Source organism: Equus przewalskii, chromosome 7 (assembly GCF_037783145.1).
Source record: "Equus przewalskii isolate Varuska chromosome 7, EquPr2, whole genome shotgun sequence".
Lineage (NCBI taxonomy): Eukaryota > Metazoa > Chordata > Mammalia > Perissodactyla > Equidae > Equus > Equus przewalskii.
In genome coordinates, this window is record NC_091837.1 from 41,667,752 (window position 1) to 41,692,114 (window position 24,363).

Below are 24,363 nucleotides of genomic sequence, written 5' to 3' on the forward strand. Positions count from 1 at the left end.
GGAAGAGGCAGTAACTCCTGCTGGAGAGGAAAAAAGCCACCTTTGGGAGCAGCAGAGATTCTCAGCTGACCAGGCGGGAACCAGCCTAAGGTACACAGCCCTCCCTGGAGGAGTGAGGTCCAGAGCGGGGGCCGACACTGCTATAAGCATCCTTCAGACTCAGCCCAAGTGAGATGAGGGTCTTACTGTGTGGCTTCCCTGGCTATTAACTACAGCAAGGAAACCCCCAGAAAAGCTATTGGATGAAAGCTGAAAAGACCCTGGTCTTAAAGGGCTCACACACAAACTCACTCACCTCAGCAACCTAAAATCACCAGAGAGAAGGCTGACAGTCCTTTGGTGCAAAGAGACTCACCTGGTGGGCTCTGGGGGCACCTTGGTGAGAGGAGGGACCTCTCCAGAGACTGAGACATTGGTGGGGGCCATTGTTCTGACCTGGTCAAGGAGTGCTAACACAGACCCCGGTGGATGCCACTGAGATTCTGCCCTTGGCCTGTTAGCCTGGGGTCTGCCACACCCACAAGAGCACAAATTTAATCCACTTCAGCCAGGGCAGGCAGCCTGCCCTAGGGACCAGCGCCACCCAACAGCAAGGACTCAGGCTACTTTTCCGGCCTGCATTGACTGGGTGCCTTGATCCTCTACAGGTAGGTGAGCATGTCGCCTCTGTGGGGCAGGGCCTGTGTGAGGACCAGGTGAAGTGAGGGGGCATTGGTGGAGAGGTGGGGGCCTCTGCAGTGTGGTGTCAGGGTATGCTCCAGGGGGTTGGGAAGTGTGCACAGACCAGGACTGTGTTGACGGTGTGTGTGGCCCTGTGGGGGGATGAGGCTTATTAGCGGCAGAAGACCTGAGCTTCATAAACAGCCATAAAAAGGATCAGCCCCACCTTCCAAAGCCTAAAATAATTGAGTGCTCCCTGCCTAGGACTAGCCCCACTCCGCTGCACTCCTAAGAGAACTGACAACAGCCTTGTAGGCCTGAGGCCTATACCAACTGTAAGCCCCAGAGTCTAGCAACCCGCTACACTGGGTACCAACCCAATTAAGAGGAAAACTGCAACGGGAGCATGCTGATAGACTTTGTAGCCAACAGTGCTGAGGCTCCCCAAACCAGATTTACAAACAGCTGACCAGGGAAGGAAAGACTAGACTCCCTGGGTACCAGCAGTAAGAGTAACCCTGCCACAGCAGAAAGACACAAGTAGCCCATGAAAGGGTCACTCCTGCATCATTTGGACTGGCGACAAGAGGGAAGAACACTGCTGGGCCTCATAAGGCGTCTCATACATAAGGCCACTTCTCCAAGCTCAGGAGACATAGCTGACTCACCTAATACATGGAAATAAGCACAAAGAAAGAGGCATGATGAGGAGACAAAGGAATACTTTCCAAGCAAGGCAACAGGACAAAACTCCAGAAAAAGGACTAAATGAAACAGAAATAAGTGACCACTCGACAAAGAGTTCAAACAAAATCTCATAAGGATGCTCACAGATATTGGGAGAAGACTGGATGAACACAGTGAGCTCATCAGCAAAGAACTAGAAAATATAAAAAAGAACCAATCAGAAATGAAGAATACAATACTGGAAATGAAAAATTCACTAGAGGGACTCAATAACAGTAGAGGATGCAGAAGAATGGATCAGCGAGCTAGATGAAAGACTAGAGGAAATCACCCAAGCAGAACAAAGAATTAGACAGAATGAGAACAGTCTAAGGGAACTCTGGGACAATATCAAGCATGCTAACATTCAGATTATAGGTGTCCCAGAAGGAGAAGAAAAAGAGAAAGGGACAGAAAATTTATTTGAAGAAATAATAGCTGAAAATTTTCCTAACCTAAGGAAGGAAACAGACCTCCAAGTTCATGAAGCACAGAGAGCTCCAAACAAGAGAAGCCCAAAGAGGCCCACACCAAGACACATTATAATTAAAATGTCCAAAATTAAAGATGAAGAGAGAATTCTAAAAGCAGCAAGAGAAAGGCCACAAGTGACATATAAAGGGAAGCCTATAAGGCTATCAGCAGACTTCTCAGATGAGACCCTACAGGTGAGAACAGAATGGCATGAGGTATTTAAAGTACTAAAAGGAAAAAACCTACAGCCAATAATACTCTATCCATCAAGGCTATCGTTCAGAATGGCAAGAGAGATAAAGAGCTTCCCAGACAAGCAAAAATTAAAGGAGTTTATCTCCAAGAAACCAGTTCTACAAAAAATGCTGAAGGGACTTATTTAAGCGGGAAAGCAATGACCACAAATAGAGATTAAAAAAATTGGCAAAAAAAAAAAAAAAACCAGGCAATAAAATCATTTGTAAAGGTAAAAATATAGTAAAGGTAGCAGATCAACTACCTGTGAAGATAAGATGAAGGTTAAAAGACAAATGTACCAAAATCACCTATTTGATTGATAAGTGGGGAATAGATAGACACACACTAAACAAGAGACTATGATTTCAAAAACATAAAATGTGGGAAGGGAGTGAAAAAGTAGAGCTTTTAGAAAGAGGTCAAGCTAAAGAGTCTATCAACTTGATACACACTGTTATATACATAGAATTTATATAGGATCCTCATGGTAATCACAAATCAGAAACATATAATAAGTAAGCAAAAAAGTAAGACAAAAGAAATCAAACATACTACTAAAGAAAGCCATCAAACCACAAGGGAAGAGAACAAGAGAAAAAGAAAGGAACAGAGACGAGCTACTAAAACACCCAGAAAAAAAAAAGTAACAAAATGGCAATAAATATATATTTATCAATAGCTACTTTAAATGTCAATGGACTAAATGCTCCAATCAAAGGCCACAGGGTGGCCAACTGGATAACAAAACAGGACCCATGTATACGCTGCATACAAGAGACACACTTCAGACCTAAAGACACTCACACACTGAAAGTGAAAGGATGGAAAAAGATATTCCATGCAAATGGCAAAGAAAAGAAAGAGGGGGTAGCAATACTTGTATCAGACAAAACAGACTTTAAAACAAAAACTGCAATAATTATTGAGACAAAGATGGCACTACATAATGATAAAGGGAACAACCCAACAAGAAAATATAACACCTATAAATATCTATGCACCCAACATAGAAGCACCTAAATATATAAAGCAATTATTAACAGACATAAGAGGAGAAATAGACAGTAACACAATAATAGTGGGGGACTTTAACACTCCACTTACACCAATGGATAGATCATCCAAACAGAAGATCAATAAGGAAACACTGGCCTTAAAGGACACATTAGACCAGATGGACTTAGCAGATATATACAGAACATTCCATCCAAAAACCACAGAATACACATTCTTTTCAAATGCACATGGAACATTCTCCAGAATTGATTACATATTACTCCACAAAACAAGTCTCAATAAATTTAAGAAGATCAAAATAACACCATGCATCTTTTCTGACCACAAAGGTATGAAACTAGAAATCAACTACAGGAGGAAAACCAGAAAAGCCACAAAAATGTGCAGATTAAATAAAACTCTACTGAATAATGATTAGGTCAATGAAGAAATCAAAGGAGAGATCAAAAAATTCCTAGAAACAAATGAAAATGAAAATACGACATGCCAAAATCTGTAGGATACAGCAAAAGCGGTTCTAAGAGGGAAGTTTATAGCAATTAAGGCCTACCTCGACAAAGAAGAAAAATCCCAAATAAACATTCTAAAAGTGCATCTAAAGGTACTGGAAAAAGAAGAACAAACAAAGCCCAAAATCAGCAGAAGGAAGGAAATAATAAAAATCAGAGCTGAAATAAATGAAATAGAGACTAAAAAAAAACAACAGAAAAAAATCAATGAAACCAGAGCTGGTTCTTTGAAAAGATAAACAAAACTGACAAACCCTTAGCTAGACTCACCCAAAAAAAAAAAAGAGAGAAGGCTCAAATAAATAAAATCAGAAATGAAAGAGGAGAGATTACAATGGATACCTCAGAAATACAAAAGACAATAAGAAATACTATGAAAAGCTATACGCCAACAAATTGGATCATCTAGAAGAACTGGATAGATAAATTCTTAGAAACATACAACCTTCCAAAACTGGACAAAGAAGAAGTAGAGAATTTGAACAGATCAATCACCAGTAAGGACATCAAAATAGCAATCAAAAACCTCCCAAAAAATAAAAGTCCAGGACCAGATGGCTTCCTTGGTGAATTCTACCAAACATTCAAAGAAGACTTAATACCTATCCTTCTCAAACTCTTCTAAAAACTTGAAGAGGAGGGGAGGCTTCCTAACTCCTACAAAGCCAACATTATCCTGATAACAAAACTAGACAAGGACAACACACAAAAAAAATTACAGGCTATATCACTGAAGAACATCGATACAAAAATCCTCAACAAAATGCTAGCAAATCGAATACAATACATTACAAAGATCATACATCATGATCAAGTGGGTTTCCTTCCAGAGATGCAGGGATGGTTCAACATCCACAAATCTATCAACGTGATACACCACATTAACAAAATGAAGAATAAAAATCACATGATCATGTCAATAGATGCAGAGAAAGCATTTGACAAGATACAGCATCCATTTATGATAAAAACTCTAAATAAAATGGGTATAGAAGAAAAATACTTCCACACAATAAAGGCCATTTATGACAAACCCACAGCAAATATCATTCTCAACAAAGAAAAACTGAAAGCTATCCCTCTAAGAACAGGAACCAGACAAGGATGCCCACTGTCACCACTCTTATTTAACACAGTACTGGAGGTCCTAGCCAGAGCAATCAGGCAAGAAAAAGAAATAAAAGGAATCCACATTGGAAAAGAAGAAGCGAAACTATCATTCTTTGCAGACATGATTTTATATATAGAAAACCCTAAAGAATCCACTAAAAAACTTTTAGAAACAATAAATGAATACAGTCAAGTTGTGGGATATAAAAATCAATGTACAAAAATTGTGTGTCTATACACTAACAACAAAGTAGCAGAAATTAAGAACACAATCCCATTTACAATTGCAACAAAAAGAATAAAATACCTAGGAATAAACTTAACCAAAGAGGTGAAAGATCTGTACACTGAAAACTATAAAACATTGTTGAAAGCAATAGAAAACACAAAGAAATGGAAAGATATTCCACGCTCTTGGATTGGAAGAATTAACATAGTTAACATGTCCAGACTTCCTAAGGCAAGCTATAGTTTCAATGCAATCTCTATCAAAGTTCCAACAACATTTTTCACAGAAATAGAACAAAGAATCCTAAAATGTATATGGAACAACAAAAGACCCCAAATAGCCAAAGGATTCCTGAGAAAAAAGAACAAAGCTAGAGGTATCACACTCCCTGATTTCAAAATATACACAAAGCCACAGTAACCAAAACAGCATGGTACTCGCACAAAAACAGAAACACAAATCAATGGAACAGAATCGAGAGCCCAGAAATAAACCCACACATATATGGACAGCTAATATTTGACAAGGGAGCCAAGAGCATATGATGGAGAAAGGAGAGTCTCTTCAATAAATGGTGCTGGGAAAACTGGACGGCCACACGCAAAAGAATGAAAGTAGACCATTACCTTACACCATGCACAAAAATCAACTCAAAATGGATTAACAACTTGAATGCAAGATCTGAAACCATGAAACTTCTGGAAGAAAACATACGCAGTATGCTCTTTGACATCAGTCTTAGCAGCATATTTTCAAGTACCATGTCTGATGGAGCAAGGGAAACGAAAGAATGAACAAATGGGACTACATCAAACTAAAAAGCTTCTGCACAGCAAAGGAAACCATCAACAAAATGAAAAGACAACCTAACAATTGGGAGAAGATATTTGCAAACCATATATTAGATAAAGGGTTAATATCCAAAATACACAAAGAACTCATACAGCTCAACAACAAAAAATCCAACAACGCAATTAAAAAATGGGCAAAAGATCTGAACAGAGATTTCTCCAAAGAAGATATACCAAAGAAGATGGCCAACAGGCATATGAAATGATGCTCAACATCATTAGCTATTGGGGAAATGCAAATCAAAACTACAATGAGGTATCACCTCACTCTGGTCAGAATGGCTGTAACTAAGAAGACAGGAAACAACAAATGTTGGAGAGGATGTGGAGAGATGCAAACCCTCATACACGGCTGGTGGGAGTGCAAACTGGTGCAGCCACTATGGAAAGCAGTATGGAGTATCCTCAGAAAATTAAGGATAGATCTACCATATGACCCACCTATCCCACTGCTGGGTATTTATCCAAACAACTTGATAATGCAAATGCATAAAGATACTTGCACCCCTATGTTCATCGCGGCATTATACACAATAGCCAAGACTTGGAAGCAACCTAGGTGCCCATCAAGGGACGAATGGATAAAGAAGATGTGGTATTTATACACAATGGAATACTACTCAGCCATAAGAAATGATGAAATCCAGCCATTTGTGACAACATGGATGGTCCTTGAGGGTATTATGCTGAGTGAAATTAGTCAGAGGGAAAAAGTCAAATACCGTATGATCTCACTCATAAGCAGAAGATAAAAACAACAAACAAACACATAGCAATGGAGACTGGACTGGTGGTTACCACAGGGGAAGGGAGGAGTGGGGAGAGCAAAAGGAGTGATTAGGCTCACATGTGAGGGGATGGACTATAATTAGTTTTTGGGTGGTGAACATGATGCAATCTACACAGAATTCGCAATATATTACGATGTACACCTGAAAGCTATATAGTGTTATAATCTAATGTTACTGCAATTAAAAAAATTAAAAATTAAAAAAAAAATCCATAGTAACCCATCACCTCGGACCATATTCCTGCCCACTGCCCAGAACTTGGCTCATACTTCTGCCCTGCCTGATATCCAGACTGTGCTGCGCCCTCAGCACACTAATGACCTTGCCCACTGACTACCCCTTTGGGGAGAAGAAATTAAAAAAAAAAAAAAAAAAAGACAACTGACAACAGATGTTAGCTCAGGCAGTAATCTTTGGGGAAAAAAAAAAGAATATAGGTTTCAGGAGAATAAGAACTTCATCTCTTTTGTTACTGCTACATCCCTGATGATTGAAACAAACCTGCACACAGTAAGTGTTTGACAAATATTTACTGAATTTTAAAAAAAGCAAAGGGGCCGGCCCCATGGCATAGTAGTTAAGTCTGGTGTGCTCTGCTTCAGCAGCCTGGGTTCGCAGGTTTGGATCCCAGGCACAGACCTACACCACTCGTCAAGCCATGCTGTGGCAGCGACCCACACACAAAATAGAGGAAGACTGGCACAGATGTTAGCTCAAGGCTAATCTTCCTCAAGCAAAAAAAAAAAAAAAAAGAAAAGAAAGAGGAAGATAGGCAACAGATGTTAGCTCAGGGCAAATGTTCCTCATTGAAAAAAAAAAGCAAGTTTGCTTCCTTAATAAAAATTAAAGTACTTAAAATATAATAACTAAAATATATCTTTCAAACAATAAAACTAGATATTATTTAAAATGAGATCAATATAATAACAATACTCAATTTAGAAAACATCTATTTGAAAAAACAGTTAAAAATCTTAAATTCAAAAGAATCTATACAGCACCAAGTTGTACAAAAAAGGTTTTCAAGTTCCTGTGAAGAGTCCTTCAGACGACAGACTTGAAAATCATCATTCCTCAATGCTAAAAAACAATTTTTTCAAGAAGGTAACAGTGACACTGATAGTGATTGACATCTAAGTCTCAAATGTGAAATGTTACTCACTACATTTAGCATCTAGCATAACAGAGTATACACATTCAATATTTGTTGCCTGAATCAATGAATGAATAATCAGCAAAGGCAACATAAAATCCAACACAAATAAAACCAACAACCCACTTACCCTAATACCTCTGGCTATCCCACCCCAGTTAAACAGGCTATACAAAATTCCCCTCGGAACGACCACTATAATTGACCCCTGGACAGCTCTACACACTGCCTGAGGAGGGTCACAGAGTTAAGTGGACTAGAAACAAAGTAGCTGCCTATTACCCTTCAGAAACAGGCCTTTGAGGGAATGCAATATAAAACAAATTCAAATTAAATTTTAATATCAAGAAAGTTGAGAGCATGAGACTGCTTAGAGTGGACTGGTCCAAACAGGATGTTCACCAACGCATTCTGGGCAACCAACGGGACTATGAAGCCTAAAGGTAAAATCTACCCAACAACCTTCTGGAGGAACGCTAATATTTAAAACAGAGCAAGAACAATCTCTTTTCTTTCATGAAAAAAAAGAAACGCAGACTTTAAAAAAATTTTTTGGCAAAGGAAGAAAATGGGCCAAGAAATTCAATTATAGTAGTAATAAAAATCTCCTGAACATACAATATCCTAGAATAACATGAGGAATCAAGAAAAAAATTTTACCTTTCCTCTACGGCCATTTCCTCCATCCTGATCTTCCCACTGCCAGTCCACTCCTCGTACCACTCTGGCACCTGCAAAGATCCCTCTAGCTGTAATCTTCTTAGATTTTCTACGAGACTCTAACAGAACCCTAAAAATAAAATTATTTATTTTCAAATTTATATAAAATAGGTAACTAATTTACTTTTTATAACAAGAGTATATAAAAGGTTATTTTGAAAATATAATATTTTCTTTGTTCTGGTTAATACTGTAGCAGTAATGTGACAGGATATAACTTTCCATATTTCCTAGGTGATGATGATGATGACAGCAGTAGTCTGAAATAATAACAGTTAATATTCACTGAGCTTCTACTATACATAAAAGCACTTACAGACATATAAAATCTGTTACACTCCTTAAGAGGAAGGTATTGTTATATTATTCATTTTACAAATGAGGAAACTGAGTCTCAAACAGGTAAATAATTTGCCCAAGGTCACAAAAGTTACACAGTAATGGAACCAACATATGAGCCCATTCTAACCACTTCAGAATCTCACTAAACTCCTCACTACTTCAGAGATGGCAAACCCAAATCCCTACAACTGTCGGGCAAGTAATATAAACGAGGGCCTTGACAGCACCACAGCAATGACAAACGGCAAATGGCACCTGACCTCAGGTTTAGGAAGACAAGAAGGAGTGGTAGGGACCTCAGTGAACTGCAGAGCATGATCCGTCTAAGGGTGCGGTGCTCCTCTGCTTCAGCCAACTGCTGCCGTGAACAAATGCAGGCCCAGTGTTCACAGTCTGCTGAGGTGTGGGCATGTGGGTTCAGAATTCGGAAACTTAGATTTTTGTGTGAAATCACCTGATTTTAAAAGCTTAGCAATGGTTCAAAAATTTAGAGCACTGTATAGGTCGAGTAAAATATATCTGTAGCCTGGATTTGACCTAACTGTCTCCAAAGTATTACACAGCTACAGAAGACTATGGACCTTGAGAAAGACTTCTACACTCAACTATCTGGACCAGCTTGGATCTCCAATGCCATCTAACCTTTATTCTTCTATATCCTTCTCATTCATAAAGTCAGAAAGATATCTCATTATTCCATTCATTTTTAGAATGTCTTTATTATACCCTAACTTTAAAAATCGTTAGCAAAAGACAAAAAAAATAACTTGTTCAAAATTACTGTTAATAAATGGCAGGACCAGGATTTGAACCGGGACAGTCTGATATCAAAACCCATTTTTCTATTACTCCTGCTGCCCCCTTACAACTGGCTAGATTCCTGGTTCTATGCATTATCCATAGCTACATGAGAAGACTCAATCACCTGAAACTCTACACCCATACTCCTCTCTCTTTGCTCCTAAGACACTTAACACATATCTCTAGATACAGTCCAAAACATCACATGACAATCACTGTTGATCAAACAATCCCGTAACCTGTAAACTCCTTAAGAATATTGTCTTATTTATCCTCAAATTTGCAGAGGTATAGTAGCTACACTATAGTCTTAATAAATGTGTCTTGATTCAATCAATGGGCCCTAGTGTTCATCTGGTAGCAATTAATAGAATAGAAGGCATAGTGAGAAGCAAATAATCAGCCTCTCTTGGGCTGCCCTTGCATTTCCAAACGTTGAGTAGTACCAAGTGTCTATATTAGAGAAAGAACAGCCCAGATTATCTTGGAATAATTCATACAGTTCCATCTTCACAGAGCTCATTTCTCGCTATATAGCAGGCCTGGTTCACATCTAGCCTGCTATCTGCTAACTCCCGACTAAACTAGCTGTCAAAAACTATTTCCTAATCCTATTCTTAAGGCTGGAGAGCATAAAAAATCTAACACACAAAAGGAATTGCAACTGAAGAAAAACTTGTCTCCCATACCGCTCACTTCCTGGTGTAGTAATTCTATAAAAGCGATGCCTTAAATGATGTTTATCTCCATGATAACAAACTGTACACAAATCATAATTTGTACACTCTGCACATTTCCATCGAATGCCAATGATTGGTTGCTGGCGGCAGGTATCACACATGGTTCCATCATGCTTGATGCCTATTAAAACAAGGATACACGCTTAGGTTAATTACAAGCATTATTTGCTTGAATATTACTTCCTAAGGGGAAAAATAAGAACACAGCATTTCACAAAGTATTTCAATAAAGTAGGAAATAATATTTCAAATGTACCATATATAGTTTAGAAACCTAGAAGTCACACGCATGCCCACATGAGCACACATGTACACAGCGTATAAATAGAGAAAACCTGAAAACCCACTCCTAACTGCCAACAGTGGTTGGAGCTGCACAGATGAGGAAGGGGAGGGTGCTTTCACCTTTTGTTCCATATACTTTTGAATTATTTAGTTTTATTTCATGCATATTACTAATTTCATAATTTTAATAAGAAAAAACAAGAGATAGCACCTTTATCCTCTCAGATTGGCACAGTTGAAAAATAATATGTCAGTGCATGTGTAGATGGCGTCAAGAGAGCCAGAAAGATACCGCTGAGAGGGAAATATAAACTGATGGAACCTCTACGGAAGGTACAACAAACTGTTTCAAATGCCTTAAAAGACTCTGTACTTGGGGCTGGCCCCGTGGCCGAGTGGTTAAGTTCGCGCGCTCGCTGCAGGCGGCCCAGTGTTTCGTTGGTTCGAATCCTGGGCGCGGACATAGCACTGCTCATCAGACCACGCTGAGGCGGCGTCCCACATGCCACAACTAGAAGAACCCACAACAAAGAATACACAACTATGTACCGGGGGGGCGTTGGGGAGAAAAAGGAAAAAATAAAATCTTAAAAAAAAAAAAAAAAACCTCAATAAAAAATCTTTAAAAAAAAAAAAAAAAGACTCTGTACTTCCTTCAAATTTTTTAAAAGGTACATCCAAAGATACTAAATTGTGTGTAGTAAAAATAAAAACTTAACCTAACTGATGTCAAAAATATGGGGCTATTTATGTATAAACTATGATAATCCATAGAGGAAAAATCTACGCAGTTACTAAATTATGTTGTAGAAGAAATGTTACTGACATGGTGAACTACATTCTTCTTTTATAAAGTAGCTTACAAAGAATTACAGTATGCCATTTTGGTAAATACATACACAATACATAGAATATATGTGCACAGAAAAACTGGAAAGATAATCCCCAAAATGTGCTGATGGGCTTACCCGTAGTGGTTTTCCAAGTTTTCTACACTGACTGTGGATTAATTCTAGGAAGCAGCTGGGTGAGTTGGGGCACTTAATATGCAGTATAAGCATCGGAGATGCTGGTATGTGTCACATAACTAAAATAAAAGCTAAAATAACAAAAACATGAGAGACTCTAAGCAAATAGTTATAGAAACCAACTTTCAACTAGTTACTTTAGCAATAGGGTATGTAACCGCTACTTAGAAGTTTTTATTTCTTTTAACCCTTACACTAAAAGCTATTCCATGCTTATAAAAAGAAAATACATACCTTATCTATGTACACTACTCACTGCCACATGCCTGAAGTGAGAGTCTAATCTGTTTTCCCACGGGAAAGCACCATGACCAAAAACACCATAATTAATATCAAATAGCAGTAACAGTGAATGTCCACACAATGGTTAAGTTTCTGAACAAGGTCTAAAATAGGTCTCCTATGTCATCACAAAAGGTAAAACACTCTAAGCGAATCGGTATCCGCTGTGCACTGGGAGGTTCATCCTCAGTGATCTGCACAGCTCTTCAAATGAGAGCTGATGAAAGGGGAAGGGAAACGCACCCCAGACTCGCCCGCGGACCAAAGCGAGAGAAAGGCCAGTTTTCAGCTATTCCTCTTTTTATATATTTTTCATCTCTAAGTTCATTCTCCACAAAGTGCAATGATAGCAACATTCATGAGTTCATAATCTGAGTACAGGCTTTCTTTAAAAGGAAGCTTTTAAACACACAATGATAACTGTTAAAAAAAAAAGAAAGAAAGAAAGAAAAAACAAAAAACCTTTTATGATTCATGGTTTTAAAAGAATACTTCAGGAAAACCATTAATGCACACAAAAGCACATCCAAATCCTTTCTCGGTTCTCATAGTTCCAATGCCAACTAAGCTACTGAACAGCTGTGAAACAGACTAATACCGAGAAGTGGAGAAAGTAAACAAAGCAGCCCACGCCACGACCCAGATGAGCACGGCGGCATGGGGGCATCTTTAATGAGAAGGCAATTAACTTTAAAACAAAAAGTTTTAAACTTTAAAACAAAAGTTGATATTTAAAGAAAACAAAGCAGGAGAAAGGGCATTAAATAAACAAGGCCAACATTTTACTGATCTCTTACATTGGTAGCATTTTCGTTTCCCCTACTACGTCCACCAATTCTTTCTCATCTAAAACATTCCCTCCCAGTCTAAACTTCCTTAGCAACGGCAAGAGTTACTTGGTAAAATTTTCATTTCATAAAATTTAATTCCCTAACTAAACCCATTAGTGCTTTTTCTCCTTCCTATAGAATACCATATCACCCTAGAGAGTTAAGGCTCTTTCCCTTCACTAAGCTTGATGAAGACATCTGCCACCATTAAATGAACCATCTGATGATAGCTTTTGACTCACTCTACTAACACTCAAATGACCATCTGCTCCTCGTTTTAATGGCATCTCGCCTAAATTCTATAACGTACAGAATTTACATAGCTTAAGTCTTTTTGTTGGAAAATTTAATGAGAACAGTAAAACATGCTAGTCAAGATCAATAACCACACATTCTTAAGAAAGCCATGAAAACAGCTCCAACTCACAAGGCACTGATTTATTTAAGTAAAACGTTAAATTTCTAGATAGAAAAGAGGACCGAAAGACAGAACTAAAGCTCTCACTACAAGCAGTTCACTCTATGAAGCACTTCAACACGGAACAAGAACATCTAAATTATCACTTTGTGTAACAGCAAAAGAAAAAGTAAACAATATAACTGTTTATTAACAGGAGAACGGAAACATGTATTAGGTATACAATGGAATACCTAAAAGGAATGTTCAACAGCCACATAACTGAACCATCACGCTGAATTTTTTAATTATAGAAGGATACACAATGTTGCAAAGTACCATATATTGTTTTCAGATATATAAAAACAACATAAATGTAAAAAAAAAAACCATAGTAATAATAATTTCTAGATAGTGGTTACTTTAGGAGAGGAAGGAAGGGAATGAAATTGGGAAGAAGTACACAGAGTATTTCAAATATATTAGTAATGCTTTATTTCTAGATGGGTTCACAGGTATTTATTAATCAAGGATCTACATGGGAATCTTAAATACTATGTAATAAATTTTTTTAAACATTTTTAAAATAAAAAATAAACATCCCTAGTAGACTAGCATGGTGCCCCAATTAAAAGATTTCACCTAACATTAAAAAATAATTCACAAGTCATTAACCAGTATTTAAACTAAATTACTTATTATGGCCTAACTGTTGATATCACTCAACCAACCAAGAAATCCTATTTCTGATTTATGGATTCATTCAACTTTAACCCTAAATCAGTGTGACAAAAAGTTTACAGAGATTAAAGAGGACTAACCAACTAAAGTATGCATCTTATTCTCCTGGAACCATCAGACTACATACTGGTTTAGAAATGGTCTCAAGTGTAATTAAAATTCCTAATGAGGGTGAGGCCTTTGTGACCTGCCAGCTGGTTGGTATTCCACATTCCCTACTCTTGAGAAATACTAAATTAATGAAAATATGTTTGTTATTACTAATAATCCTAGCCACTACTCATTAATATCAAGCCTGGTACTAATACATTTTATTTACATTCACATACACTTTATTTAACCTTCCTAACAATACTTTTAAAAAGTAGGCATTATTATCTCGATTAAGGATGAAGAAACTGAGGCTCAGAGAAGTAACTTGCCTACAGTCACACGACATGAGTAAGTGGCAGGCCAAACTTCAAACCCAAGTGGGGCTGATGACAAAGCTTGGCTTCTCATGCTCTTCACTTTACCAGGGTTTTCTTCCTACTTAACTCTGATCTTATTTGAAAAATAACTGCATATCCAGGGCATCATATTCCCCATTCAACCTACTAAACTCAAAATATAAGTCATTAAACTCTATTCAAATATTCAAATAAATCTCAGATATATTTTAAAAATTGAAAAGATTATCTATTTTTAATTAATTTCAATAGTGTAGTAGAGTGGAACACCATCTACTTCCAACCAACTCTTGTTATGATTAAGAAAATGTGTTGAAGGCATCTCACCCAAAATCTACAACTCCCTGCATCATACCTTTTCTGTTGGACAAGTTTATTCTCTTCTCTATTTTTGCAGCCTCTGCTATTCTACTGTATTACAAGCTTGCTTAATAAAATTGCAATCGCACCCCACACAGTCCAAACAAAAGAAACAAATCGTCAAATTAGGCATACAATGGGCAATTTTAGTATCATTTGTTATTTTCAGCACTTGTTACATAGGGGTAGAAAATCAATGAAGTCAAACAAAATTAAGAATTTTATCCACTTTAACTTTTTTTCCTGATAACTGAACTCATTTCATTTTAGAAGCAAAACATCTGTCTACGTACCTTGACCTAATCCAACTTCATTTTACAGGTAAAGAATTAAGGCTCAAAGAAACTAATGTTATAACAAGGGGGGATGGGAGAGTGCTGACAAACCGGGATTTGAACCTCCACCATCAACTTGTGAAATCTTGGGCAAATTAGTCCACTTCTCAAGGCCCGTTTTCTGATCAGTAAAATGAAGGCTATTGAATAACTTATGTGTGTGTGTGAGGAAGACTGGCCCTGATCTAACATCTGTGCCAATCTTCCTCTATTTTACGTAGGATGCCATCTCAGCATGGCTTGATGAGTGGTGCTAGGTCCGTGCCCAGGACCTGAACCTGCGAACCCCAGGCCACCAAAGCAGAGTGCACGGACTTAACCACTCGGCCACGGGGCTGGTCCCTCAAATAACATTTTTATGAGGATTAAATGAGATAAAGTATCTAAAACATTTATCGTCGTGCCTGACACACCACTGGAGCTCAATAAACGTTAATCCATCCTCCTAGTTAACAGGCCCACTTGATATAATCTAGAATGAACAAATACCTGGATTTCCCTAGTAAACTAGTGCATTGTCCACTACTCCATGAAAAGAGACTGGGGGAGAGGGAAGAGCAAGGCACCATAATGTAAAATATTACAACCACCAGCTTTTATGATTTATATCACTAGCCTGCAAAACTTCCAAAATTCAAATAATGATTTTAATATCAAAAAGTTTCCAGTCTATTTCTTGCTTTTTTAGGAACAAAATTATCATCAAGAAGATAAATCCACCCCTGGAGAAAACCAAATACTCATATCACGGGTGTGCTTAGAGAATGTAAACTAATTCTAACCAAAGCAAGTATCTACAAAAGCAAATATCCTTGGGCCAGCCCAGTGGCATAGTGGTTAAGTTCACGCACTCTGCTTCAGCAGCCTGGGGTTCGCAGGTTCCGATCCCAGGTGCGGACCCACACACTACTCATCAAGCCATGCTGTGGTGGCATCCCACATACAAAATAGAGGAAGACTGGCACAGATGTTAGCTCAGCAACAATCTTCTTCAAGCAAAAAGAGGAAGATAGACAACAGATGTTAGCTCAGGGCCAATCTTCCTCACCAAAAAAAGAAGGAAAAAAAAGTAAATGTGCTTAAAAAAAAAGTATTCCAAAAATAAAGGTCTGGACTATCTGCTGTGTTCCATTATCTCCTCCACTAATTTAAACCCCACCTTACCTTAGTTGAGTTCTACAAGTTCATTTATAAGCCAGTTGTTTAGAATTCAGAACCCATTTTCCCTCAGGAACAAAGTTTTAAAGATAACTAAGTACCAGACTATTTCACAAGAACCTATTTACTCTTCATAGAGCTAATCTATGAGCATATAAAGATAAAAATTGTTGCTGTGTTCCTACTTTCACCTGAGGAGATGGTTCAACTGTAATCCAGATATGATGGTAAAAGAGGCAAGCTACATAGCATGGGGACATATGAAAATATGCGAGTAAAGAAATGAGTTAAGGTGAATAAGGAGAATAATCTTAAAAAGTCATTTTCCTACAGGTGCTTAAAATGCATAAGCTCCTGCTTGGTAACTTAGAGTAATGGTTTCCAAAGTGAGGTACACGATGGGGATACAGAAGATGATCCTTTGAAATACAAGAGAAAATAACATAAGTCCACAATCTCTCATCTATAATTCCAAGATCCTAAAATTCTGGTTTTTTGTAAATTAGCAGCAAACTCACTTAGTGGTATAGACTATATGCAGTACGTAATCTTTATTTATCTCCTTATTATAATTATTGCTATGCTTCACTGCAGAAACATTAATGTATTTGATTACAAAGTGCTGCTGTGAGCCTGAAAGTGGGTATTATATACTATGTGGCAAACATACAATATTGGAGTTTTAAACCCAAAAGTTTATAAACTCAGTCCCAAGCATTCTGAATAAAGAGCTGTGGACTTCCATTAAAACATTTGCTTTTATATTTACTTTTTTCTAAAAATCTAAGAATGAAATTAGATTTCACTCATTATAAATGAGTCAGTTGACACTAGCACCCTCAGTAGGTCCCTATAACAAATCACACGTCACACATGGAGCACAAGGTGTACAGAGGGTGAGTGGAATTGACAGCATGAGGGCCTAACCCCACTGCTCACCTCTGGCACATTAACACATGTTACAGCTTTTCTGTGCCTGGTTAATCAGATTTGCGGGGTGTATCCTAATGATACAAAACCACATGTTGTTATAATCTTAAGACAAAGTGCTTAAGAGTCAAAATTAAGAATGAGTTCCAGCGCCAGCCTGGTGGCCCAGTGCTTAAGTGCTCACGTTCCACTTTGGCGGCCCAGAGTTCACCGGTTCAGATCCCGGCTGTGGACATGGCACCACTTGGTAAGCCATGCTGTGGTAGGCGCCCCACATATAAAGTGGAGGAAGATGGGCACGGATGTTAGCTCAGGGCCAGTCTTCCTCAGCAAAAAGAGGAGGATTGGCAGCAGATGTTAGCTCAGGGATAATCTTCCTCAAAAAAAAAAAAAAGAATGAGTTCCATATTTTTCTTTTACAAAATAATAATGTTCCAAAATTGCACACATTTTCTGCGATGAAAAGTAGTTGTTCGTGGCATGCTGTTTATAAGATTTTTTTTAATTATACCCATTTAATCTGTCCCCAGGTAAAGATGATGCTTGACAATAAATGAGAAAATAAATGCTGTCCAAAACAAACTAGAGTGAGCAACGTGAAAATCGAAGCTTGGAGATGTTTCCATCATTATACAGTCTTTAGTGCTGAAGTGAAGGGTATCACCAATAAACTCGCACATCTGCACCCTTAAAAGAAAATACTTCCTACTTCACTTTAAATTCAGAGGATTTTGAATTTATTTATTCAAAACATAAAAATGAAACACCTTCCAATTCATTTGTAAGAAATGATTAGCATCAGAAAAAATGAAAAATTATCAGCTAAATTTCAGTGAAAATTTTTACTTAACGGGTAAATGGGATAGAAAAATAAGATTGAGATTTGGTAAAAACACTGCATTAGTTAAGGGTTCAGTCAGGAGACAGAAACCACACCAATCCACCACCTCTAGAAATAGAGAAACAATGAAAAAAATGAGATTGTTACAATGTAAGAGGCTTAAAGGAACGATCCCACAGGGTTGGGATCCAGATCTGTAAGGCAGGGTTGTGACTGGCTGGTGCTGGTGTTGCTGTAGGGAGGAGAAGCCGGTGGCACATGGATGCTGCTTCTGGTAGTATTGGAAATAAGCAAACTGGAATCAAATACTGACACTGAAATCCTGCTGAGTGAGATGATACTGACAGGAAGAGCAAACAAAACAGGAAAGAACAAGTCCTTTCTCCCCTCCAGCCTTCCAGTCTCCTTCTAGCCTCCCCTATTGGCAGAGCCAACAGGGCTCCAGCTAGCAAATGAGAAATATCCTGTGCAGAGTCGTAACCCAGCCTCACAGGGCAGAGTACTGAGGGCGGGTTTGAAGCCAAGAGACAACAGCTTAAGTAACCAGCATACATACACCAGAAACACACCTCTTCCCTTTGGATCTACTATCTATCTTTGTTAGGTCTCCTAAAAGGTATAGCATCCAACAAAATCAAGAATGGAAACAAACGGAATTTAGAATTAGACTTGATTTACTAACATATTAAGCCAAGATTTTCAAAAACAATGAAGAAAAGTCACATTGCTCTTTTTAAAAAAGAATATTTTGATGAGAAGCAAAATACCAAAATACCTCCCTGAAGGTTAGATCCTTTCAGTCCTAGTGTTTATTCTTTTTCTACATATATTTGTCCATAAATAATTTTTAGTCTTCTTTAAAATTTACACAAAAAACATAGCATTATCTACAGTGTCCTGGTGAAACCTATTTTTTCACTCAACATATATTTGGTAAATATAAGCTAATTCTTTCACTTTAACTGCTAATATTTTATCATATGAGACCCATGTAACATAATATACTCATTACTCTACATATAAAGTTTGAGTAGTTACCAAATTATTGCTTTTATAAAAATACTGTAATGAATTTCTGTATACATATCTATGGATGTGTGAGTGAGAGCTTACGGAACACGAACTCGTAGAATTTTCTCAGTTGCAGGATATGCGCATTTCCAAAGTTTACAAGACGTTGCCAAACTGCTTCTCAAAGTGGTTATACCAATTTACAATCCCACCAATAACTTGAGAGCTCTGATTTCCCCATATTCTTTGTCAATACATACTATTTTTAGATGTCTAATTTTTGTCAATCTGATTGGAGTGAAAGATATCTTTTTTTAATTTGTTTTTCCCAGATTAGCTGTGAGTTAGCTGTGTGAATAGTTATTAGCTCTTTGCTATTAACATCAAATCAAATTTTCAAAGCTAGAGGAAAATTTATATTTAAATTGATCTAATCCATTTATTTTACAGTTAAAGCAAAAAGCCATCTAGCTGGCTTCTAAGTTCTAATTGAAAGTTTTCTCCCACATCAGGTAATGTAATTATCTATGTTGCCCCTGACCACACACATACAAACATAGATATTTAATAGGCCAATTTTTCTCATAAAACAAAAAAAGCTGGATAAAAGAGGTAAGATTTCAGTGATTTGAATATTGGGTAAGATCTGATAGTTTGGTATAAGATAAGATAAGACAATGTCATATCTTCTGCCAAGGGCAGAGCCTGGCTCCCAGAGTGTGGGACGACTGGGACTTTGAGCCGCTGTTTGGAACAAAGAAAACATAAAAGATTAAGAACCCCAACAAAATAAAAAAACAATACCACGATAGTAAAGGCTGACCAGCTGGAGCTGGAGAATCTCACAGCCTCATGTGCAGTCCAATTACTTGCTTTGATAGCAAAAACTCTTTCACAAGACTGATATGTTCTCTAAAGGAGGCTAAATATAATTATATATAATAAACTACCTATCACATATTGTATACACAAACAGAAAAACCACTTATGTCCAACAACAGTGTTACATTAAATTAATCAAATAACAATACTACAGACTAGCATAAGTTACTTAAATTGCTTAAATTGGTGAGGCTTCTGAACTATCCTATACCATACCACAAATGGAGACAGAATGAGAGAGAGGGAAAAGCATCCCTACATCTGCCATTCACCAGTTTTATGACTGGACAAGTTTCTTAATCTTGCAGTTTTCTTTCATCTGTTTTAAGATAATACTATCTAACCTCAAATCAAATGAATCAAAAGCTCTTTGAAAAGAGCATTTTATTCAGAAAATATTCATTCAGAGCCATGACTTTGCTAGAAAACGGAGATATAAGGATCACTCACTCATACACATACACGCCTTCCTCAAACTAACAACATAGTGTAAAAGATAATCACAACACAGCATACCGGTGGTAACAGACAGAAGCACAGAGTGCAATGGGATCACACTGTTTAGCAATTAAAGAAAGTAGAGGAAAGACTCTGGTGGGTAGCCATATGGAAAGACATCTGAAAAAATATATGTCTAATCCAACCAGAGGGATAAAGCAGCATAGAACCAGAAATATATATTAAAATAGTATTTTATTTGCAAACAAATACATACATTAGAAAGCTAATTCATCTTCCTTTATTTCAGATGTACACACTCTTCTCTTCTCCCTGCCTAATAATGTCAATCTCGATAATGGAAGACAGGTATTACTGACAAACAATGAAGGCTTGGAATCAGCTGAAGGGAAAAGGAGACAGCAGAGAGCCTGGGCATCTCACGTGACAAGCAGTCAGCATCCTCCTATGAAGTATGTCCATGCGCCAGCAACATCTGCATCACCTAGGAGCTTGTTAGAACTAATCTCACTGAATCCCATACCGACTGAATCAGCATCTGCATTTCTAAAGGTCCCCAGGAAACCTGCGTGCTTACTAAAGTTTGACAAGTACTGATATAGGGGTTACTAGTTGACTTCTTGAGGTCCTCAGTTCAACCAAGCTGCAATCTACAGGAAGTATTAAAACTAGATGGACTTTCATGATTTAAAACATTGTTTTAGCGGATGGTGATAAAAAGGGAAAGACATTTTAAATAAGTCTTTAAAATAGGTAGAATCTGTAGGAAAACCAAATTTTCTCCACAAGTGCCATTAGTAAGAAAAATCTCACAATATTTCATCCTTTCCAGGTCTGGCATCCTATTCCCCAAACATTGTTCCCACAAGTCCTGTTTTTCCCTAAGGCTCTGTCCCCTAATAATATTCTTTTCTCCTGTAGCTCTAGAAATAAACCAGAAAAGAAGCAGAAGGCCCCAGTAAGCAAAAGCTAAGGGTTATTAAGTCATTTCATTTTGTATCCAGGGTGAGCACTTTTAGGCCTTCAGTTGAGCACTGACATCTGAGCAGTCTGTCTACATGTGAGCTAAGCAGCACTCTTGGCTAGGGGGTAGAAGAAAAGGACGAAGAGCTGCCCGCAAAATAGCCTGGACCAAAAATCCTGAAAGCTGGTTTTGAATAAACCTAATCACCTATACCTCTAACTTTTTGTTATCCATACCCAGGAGTGTGGAAAGCACCTCAATTAGAAACCCAAATTCATTTTCTCCACTCTTTCTCTGGGAACAATACAACACGGTAGTCAAGTGACCACAAAACAAGCATTAAAGTAAAAACCCATTTCTCCCCAAATCCTATAAAATCAATACCTAAAAGATAAAAGGTCAACTATACCTAATTGATAACAAACTTCAGAAAATTAACTCCAAACTAATTCAACAATAACATATATATATTTCCACAATCTTCTTGCTCACTACAAATTGGCCAAATGCATCTGCATACAAAACAGAAGTTGTACCATTCAAATATATACTAAATGCTCCTCCTCTCAAGGTTTGACTATTCGAGACCATAAACTCAAACTTATCATGTGTCACCTGAAGAAAAAAATAAAGATTACACGCCAAAATATCACACCCTCATATACAACCCTCAGACAAAATCTCCAACATGCAGTAAGGGAAAGACTCACAATGGCCCAACCACTCCAGAATCCTTAACTTGCAGAAAAGTTTCACAGAATTTATTTTAAAGGTCACCTATTTCTTAATTCCCAAACATACTGCAATAAATTTTCTGTTCATATAATGCGGGTATAAGTAAGGAACAAAGAATGAATAGTCAAAGACAATCTCAGTTGCCCTTCTGGTAAATACCATAAGACTTTTTCAAATTAAATATAAATATGTCAAGCACATAAAAAGGCATAAAAATATAACACACCTATGCACCCACCACCCAGTTTAAAACATAAAACACTACCAAAATAGTTATAGCCCCTGGGGTACTTCCACCAACTGCACTCCACCTCATTCAACATAAAGATATCCACTCCCTTGAATTTGGCATTTATCGCTACTTTTTTGGTATACTTTAACCACACATGTACATATCCCTAAACCAATGAGCATCAATTGGGGGCAATTTTGTCCACACAGAGGATATCTGGCAATGTCTGGAAATATTCTGAGTTATCATAACTGCAACTAGTGGGTAGAGGGCAGGGACGCGAGCCTACAAAGCACAGAACAGCCCCTACACCAAAGAATTATTAAATCAGCCCAAAATAACAAGAATGCCAAAGCTGACAAACCCTGCCCCCAAAAATAAGCAGTATTGTTCTGCACTTTAACACACCATAGGTTTTCTTTTTCAAGAAACGTTATTTTCCTGCTTTATTTGCTTATCATTAATTTTCTCTTCTGTACAGAACTCTATTGTATAAATGCACACAGCTCGTTTATCCATTCTCCTGTCATATACATTTAAGTTTTTTCCAATTTTTTGCTTTTGCATACAACACTGCTGTGAGTATTCTTATCTAAGCCTCTAATGCTCAATGAGAGATTCTCTCTAGGGCAGTAGTTTTCAAAATGTGCTTCTTGAACCCCTAGGGTTGTCGCCAAGACCCTTTCAGGGGCTTTATGAGGTTAAAGTATTTTCATAATAATACCAAGATACTGTTTGCCTTTTTCACGTTGGCATAGCACTGACGGTACAAAGCAATAGTAAATGAAATGCTAATGATTTAGTCAAGTTAACACTCTCATTAATGAGACATGAGTAGCCTGTACCTCCTGATATAATGCACTAAGAAGGGCAAAACATTACATCTATGATATTCTTGCCCAAAATACATAATCCGAATTCAATTACAAGGAAACATTACACAATTCCAATTTGAGGAATATTCTATAAAATTATTGGTCAGTGTCAAGGTCATGAAAGACTGAGAAACTGGCCCAGATTAGAGGAGACTAAATGAATCTAAATGCAATGTGTGATCCTAGATTGGATCCTGGATCAGAAAAAGGACATCAGTGGAACAACTGGTGAAATCTGAATAAGGTCTGTAGATTAGTTAATAATATTATATTAGTGTTATTTTTCTAGTTTTAATAACTGTATTTTTTAACGTGTTAACATTTAAACAAAGTGGGTGAAAAGAAAAAGGGAACTCTTTTTAGAAGTTTTGTAATTTTTTGTAAGCCTGAAATTATTTCCAAATGAAAGGTTAAATTTTTTATTCTACCTATTAGGTAAATAAATTCAAGTATTGTATATAATAAAAATGTTTACTAAATATTGAGAATGTAATAAAATACCATGGACATTAACTATTAAATATTTTGAAGAAAAAAGGTAAGAAAAGGAAAACATTGAAAGTAGTAGTATAGTTCTAGGGCAAAATCAGAGCCAGGAGCTTGTGATTTGTTCAATACTTTAAAAAAAAAAAAACACTGAAGAAATTAAGCCACAGAAATTAAAATATATGTCAACAAGCATTTCATAAGAAAGCTAGCTATCCTACATCTAGAAATGCTTTTAATATGTTTGCTAAAAGAAGTTGATGAAAGAAGATGAACAAGACTAACTGCTACACACAAATTAAATAATCTGAAAAATTATCTTGTAAACTAAGATTTTAAAACAGTTCCCTGTGAAAAACACCTGCTTTTATATAAGATAAAGAAACTTTATATGACAGATAAACTCCATACTACAAAACATATAAACATTAATATCCGTTCAAAAATCCCTGTGCTACAGGATATGTTACACTTTACCTTTACCCTGGAAAGATATTTAAATTTCCCCATAAACCTACAATTACTGATCCCAAGATGCCTCCAAATTATTGAGCTGTCGTCAAACGTTAGCTTGAGCTAACATGATGAAATTTTAAGTGTGCAGAAAAAGGTATATGCCTCATACATTGTTGCTAGGAATGTAAATCGGTAAAAAAAATGTCTTCCAGGGCAATGAGTCAACATCTATCAAAACGTTAAATATGTGTACCCTTTCATGCAACA

The 24,363-nt window shown here is 37.2% G+C and overlaps 1 protein-coding gene across 2 annotated transcripts in view; it reads right to left on the reverse strand.

The window, feature by feature from the left end:
• The window catches only part of MIB1 (MIB E3 ubiquitin protein ligase 1), a 141,318-nt gene that overhangs the window by 114,890 nt on the left and 2,065 nt on the right, over positions 1-24,363 (reverse strand). The window contains exons 1-3 of one of the 2 annotated variants that reach the window (XM_070629702.1): positions 11,614-11,690; positions 10,310-10,481; positions 8,418-8,547 (exon numbers count right to left, since the gene is read on the reverse strand). In XM_070629702.1, the coding sequence (XP_070485803.1) occupies positions 8,418-8,547; positions 10,310-10,461 (282 nt within the window). In that variant the 5' untranslated portion in view covers positions 10,462-10,481; positions 11,614-11,690. Of the gene's footprint in view, positions 1-8,417; positions 8,548-10,309; positions 10,482-11,613; positions 11,691-24,363 lie in introns of those variants that run through there. The other variant, XM_070629701.1, reaches the window with a different exon arrangement.